Genomic DNA, 5,764 nt, shown 5'->3' with positions numbered 1-5,764 from the left:
CCTTTCGTCTACCACTTGGCTGTTTTGATTGTTTTGATATGATTTCAAGGTATTTTGACAGCGAGTTAAACCATAGAACGTGGGTTCTTACTTGCTTTACCGGTTCGGACAGGAATCACCCAAGTCCGGCCGGTGAATTGTTCGGAAGGGTAGTTTGATGTTTAACCCGAAAATGTTAAGATTCTTGCAAATCTTAGTTTTTTTATGTGGAAATCAGTTAGATATAAGCTATTCATGGTTGAATGAGGCCAAGGTATGATGTTCTTCAAGAACACCATGATGACATCATCCAAGAACACTTAGATCTTGGTGATTTCACGGTTAGAATTCAAGTTTTGAACGATAGAAAGGTGTAGAATCATGTAATGATAAAAAATGTACAAGAATTAGAGTGAAAACTTACCGGAGTTGAGAGAAATCTGAGAAAAGGTGAAGAACAAGGGCTGGTTCGGTCAGAGCTTTCCAAAAGTAGAAAGAGTGACAATGACAGGGCTATTTATAGGCTCCAAAAGAGGAAAGTGTCAACCGATCGGCCAGGACCTCCGATCGAATGGCCTGCTCGATCGAACAACCTGTTCGATCGGCTGGCCTGTTCGATCAGGGTGCTTCCTGTTCGATCAGCAACCCTTTTTCGAGTGTTTCGCGACGGTTTTCGATATTTCGATTTCGATGAACAATGATACGAATACGATAGAGTTCCTAGTCAAATTACTTTCAGTCCCACTACTATATCTAACATACAATCATCTGTAATTCGCGTTTCGATGTCGGTTTCAATTGAGTTTGATTGCTTTTCGAGTTTCAATTCGAGTTTCGATTCGAGTTTCGATTCGAGTTTCGATTCGAGTTTCGATTGATCACCACACAAATCATAAAGTAAACACGCACAGGTAACACATAAGGCACACACACACGTATAACCATACCAAAATTCGCGTAATTCGAGTTTCGAATTCGATGATAGTTAGATCGGTTTGATTACTGATTAGTTAACTTTATCGCATTGTTACTTCCTACTATTCACAGTCGTAAATCGGTCGCTTTGGTTAAACATTCGATCATTTCATTTAGACAACACTTACTCCACATAATACAGAAGCAAAAGAAAGATTAATAGTCAAAGAAGTCAAAGTTGACTTGGACTTTGACTTTGACTTTGATATTCGAAAACACGGGGTGTTACAGGTATCATTGCCTTTAGGCTTACAGCTGTTAGCAGTTTAATCTTGGCCCTCAACCTGTTCGGAAATATAGGGATTCAAAATTTGAATTAACAGTTGCCTCTTTATAACCGTATAACTTCCCTTCTTTTCATTCCATCCTTTTCTTTTTGCAATTCCCTTAGAAACACTTTGGGTATTCCGGCGATATTCCCTTTTTCTGGCGAACTCTCTTTCTATAAATCGGTAAGCGTGTTTTCTTTTTGTTCCTTGTTTTGTAATGGCAAGTTCTAAGAATGATATTCAAGTTCAATTTTCGCGTTTTACTGAAACTGAAGTTGATCAATTTTGTCTTGACCATGGCATTGGTCCCTTGCTTGGGTCTGTTGCTCCTGGTGATCGGACTGCTAATAAGTGTCCAGACGGTCATAATAACAGCAACAATAAGAAGAAATATAGGTGGGGTCTCATATTTGAAAGATATTTTGATATACGCTTGTTTCAGTCATCTATTATTGTTGAACAATTTTGTTGCAAGACTACTCTTAAAAACAAAGATTATTTTTATAACTTAATACCAAGGTTTTGAAAACCGGATCGGTTGGTCAGAACGGAACCGTGGTTTTGGTCGGTTCGGTTCAAGGTATCAGACTGGTTTGGGTTGTAACCTACCTATCCGACCAGTGATTGGTGGTCAAACCGGAAAAACCGGTCAGCAGATCCAGAAAACCGTGGTGGTCGAACTAAAAATTGCGTAAAATCTTCTCATGTGACCCTATTCATCTTTATAATATTTATGGGGTCATCCGGCAGGGGCGGACCTAAGGCTTGGGTTGGGTGGGCGGCGCACCCCTTAGAAAAAAAGAAATTAGTGTAATAGATACGCGGAAATCCCGAGCGCACCCCATGAAATTTTGCAATCACACCCCTTGAACTCGCCAGATCTATGTGCAATCGGAGAAACCAGAGGATCATGAGGGTGGATCTGGCGAGACACTCTACGGTGGCTGTTTGCTCTGCTCTGCAATTGTAACAGTGAAATGGAGGAGAAGATAACCCTTATCGGCTGCCAGTCTATTATTATTTATTGGAGTGGGATTCATAATAGTTACAGCCCAGTTTTTAATTTAAAGGTTACCGGCCCATTTTTCTGTTTAAACATTACTTTATTATTTGAGTTTTATATTGAAGTAAGCGTTACTTTCTTTATTGGCTCAGTTTTATATTGAAGGTTTATTGCTTGAGTTTTATATTGAAGGTAAAATTTATTACTCGAGTTATATATTGAAGGTAACAAACAAGAAAGTGAGTCTGTTAGGGTAGTAAAAAAATAATATGTTATATTTAGCACTGCTTTACCTATTAATTTATTAATAGATATAAAATACTTAAACTTTTTATGGTTTTTCTTTTATTAATAATTTATTTAACTTAATATAAAATATTTTAACTTTTTTATGATTCTTCTTTTACTTGATTTATTGCTTAATAAGTTTTACGATTCAATGTCTGATCCGGTTTTACAAACAATGGTTATGGCTAGCTTTTGAAACATAAAAATCCGTAGAGAACAACTTTAATTATATTAGATTTTTATTATGTATTTGTATGACGTTTGACGTACTTTATTGATTAAGAAATATTTTGTTTGGTTATCTTTTTTATAACACGACTCGATCCGACTCAAACTTGACCAAGAAAAATTATTATATAGGGAGAGGCAAACGACCCCTAAATATTTCGCACCGCATGAAAAAATTCTTGGGTCCGTCAGTTTCATCCGGTTCTTACATCTGGAACAACACTCTAACGATGTGAACCAACAAATACACACAATAAGCTAGGTAATATCCTTGTAGAATGTAATTCATGACACCACACTCAACAGCAGATATATAAACAAATCTTTTACCCCCTGTTATAAAAACAAAATTTGATAAAATAGACTACACATTTAGATGGATTTTTATTTTGGAAAAATGTACTACACATTTTGATGTTATGTTCGAATACATACACTTCCTTAATGCTTTGAGTTATATTCGATGAATCTTTTATCATTGTGTTCATGATGTTAAGTTTTGAGTTATATTCGATGAATCTTTTTTCATTGTGTTCATGATGTTAAACCCGTTAAATGTTATCAAAATTATAAAACATTTTTACTAGAAATATATGTAGATTGGCGTTTGAAGAGATGTGTAAATCCTACATTACATTGAACTTGAAGAATTGAAGAAAGTAAATTACTATATTAGTGTCTATGATCTTTCCCTATATTAGAAGTAGTAAATTTTGAAATAAATGACTACTTACTTTTTCTTTTTTTAACGGCAAATTTCTTTTTATTTCTGTCGTATATGGGACTCGAGTCTAACACATCCCCTCCCAAGGTAAATGACTACTTACTTATATGTTGGGTGTTATGGTTGCCAGTTGGAATGAAAAAAAAGGAACATAAACGACAATTTGACTTAGGCTCAAACTTTATTATGTTTATTTTGTAAATATGGGTAATAATTACAAGATTGAAATGTACATCCCACAATCTCACAAACAAACATCATTAACTAATTAACTAATGTGACGCGGATTCAAGTCTCATAATAAAATGGGCAATAGGTGAATTTTAAGGGTACGTTTTAAGGGGTGTATATTCACCCTGATCCAATCCCCGCCTTGGTATTATCTCCGCCGCCGTGGTATTAATTCTGTCGGCGCAAGTCGTTATAAAACCGGCTTATGAACTCCTCAGCCGCTTCATCCACGTGGCAGTCCTCATCCACACTACTCAACGGAAATGGTGAGTCCGTCACCCTCAGTTGCCTAACCATTGGACTCCTCCCAAACCCGGGCAGTGCAGGTGAAGCAGTCTCACTATGAATCATCTCCATGGCTTTCATCACCGCTACATTGATGTCAACATCCTCACCATGTTGATTGCTGGAATTATTATGGTGCTTCTTATGGAATGAAAATAGGGAGAACTTGTGGTTATTAGTTGAAGGGCTGTTGCCACAGCTGAACTCGTATTCGCCAGGTGGCGAGTGATGGTTGGTGGAGTTGTTGTGGTGGTGGAACATGAGATGTTGCAATGCCTTTCGGACGATCTTGCCACGCTTGATCATCATGTTGAACTCCATCAACAATCTTTTCTTGGATATGTTGGATTTTCGTAGCACGAAGAGCACTACACGAACCAAACTCCAAACCTTTTTGGCTAAGACTGGTACATTTTGTTCCATTTTTTCTATTAAAAATATGAAGGTTTTTTGTTGAGTTTATAGGATTGGTTTCTATAAAAATGTATGAAGATTTAGAGAATGGGATGAAGGGTATTTAAAGGGAATCATAACTCATATACGTTACTAGTCCTTTGATGCTAAGTTAACGTGACTTGGTGGTGCTTTTACTATTTTATTTAAGTTGGAGTACACTTTTATATGTTACTTTATTGCTCTCTCTCTCTATATATATATGTGTGTGGGTTTTTTTTTTTTTTTTTTTTTTTTTTTTTTTTTTTTTTTTTTTTTTGTGGTGTTGAATTCAGCAATTATTGATGACTTAATGGCAAAAATTGGATTGGACAAAGGATAAGGATCATGTGATAATAGATTAATGTTTACCTTGATTCGTATAACTATATAAGGCAAAAAATGGTTGCTTTATGTTTATTATAGATGCTTGTACTATCTTGTACATTAAGAGAGCTTTGTATTGTTTAGATAAAATCATCCAATCTTATGCTTAGTGCACGATTGTATATAAAAGGGAGAGGATATCTTTTATAAACTTTCCGTCACTTGCATTTGCTCCACCTCGATTATTATATGATTATATTGTATAACTAGGATTTTGACCCGTCGTTCGTTGCGACGACGTTGAAAGTTAAAGTAACTCGTATTTATACTGTATCTTTGACCCGACTCTTTACTTAAAAAAATTACATCGCCGTCGAATGAAAACGTAGTATATTTGACCCGACTTGCTTTCAAATACAAGTTACGAACGTACACAAAATAAGTAGAACATAGATTAAAAAAGTATAATAATTTGTCCACGTTGCGGTGTAAAGTCGTAAAAGTCATTTAAACCAAAGGAGGTGTCAAGTTATTAAGTAGAAAAGGTTAAGAATGTCAAAATTGTCAATTACTGAAAGCTAGAAGTGAATGTATAACTTATTTAAAGATAAGGGTTTAGTAGTGTTTCATGTCAAAAATTGTAGTGGGGTTTTTTAGGAGCCTTTGTACCCTTCTTACAATTAGGATCCTTTGTATTTGATCCTAATCCTATATAAATATATATATAGAGAGAGAAAGTGTAAAATACATTACGGTTTAACGTACATCACGTACGACAACGTACATGATTTTGTTCTATAACATGCATGATTATTGTTTTCAATATGCGTGATTTTGGATTTTTGAGTTATAACATGTGTGATTTTAAAATGAACGTGCGTAATTATCTGTCGTACGTGATGTACGTTAAGCCGTAATGCACGTTAACCTTCCTCTATATATATATAGGGTTGAGTTCATTTCAGAACTCTAAATAACTACAGAACTTTCAGAACTCCTAATAAGCAATCATTTTATATATAA

General features: G+C 35.4%; 1 protein-coding gene across 1 annotated transcript; it reads right to left on the bottom strand.

Moving 5' to 3' along the window:
* Positions 1-3,634: 3,634 nt before the first annotated feature.
* LOC110864656 lies at positions 3,635-4,534 on the bottom strand. The gene has a single exon (XM_022113771.2). It carries the CDS (start codon positions 4,403-4,405, stop codon positions 3,866-3,868), a length of 540 nt encoding a protein of 179 aa, XP_021969463.1. The 5' UTR covers positions 4,406-4,534; the 3' UTR covers positions 3,635-3,865.
* Between the last annotated feature and the right edge of the window lie 1,230 nt (positions 4,535-5,764).

This window comes from Helianthus annuus, chromosome 16 (genome assembly GCF_002127325.2).
Source record: "Helianthus annuus cultivar XRQ/B chromosome 16, HanXRQr2.0-SUNRISE, whole genome shotgun sequence".
Taxonomy (NCBI): Eukaryota; Viridiplantae; Streptophyta; class Magnoliopsida; order Asterales; family Asteraceae; genus Helianthus; species Helianthus annuus.
Note: the sequence above shows the minus strand (reverse complement) of the source record. Positions and strands in the feature narration are given on the sequence as shown.

Coding starts and splice junctions, on each gene's coding strand:
- LOC110864656 (XM_022113771.2), bottom strand. CDS start 4,405: ATGGAACAAAATGTACCAGTCTTAGCCAAAAAGGTTTGGAGTTTGGTT.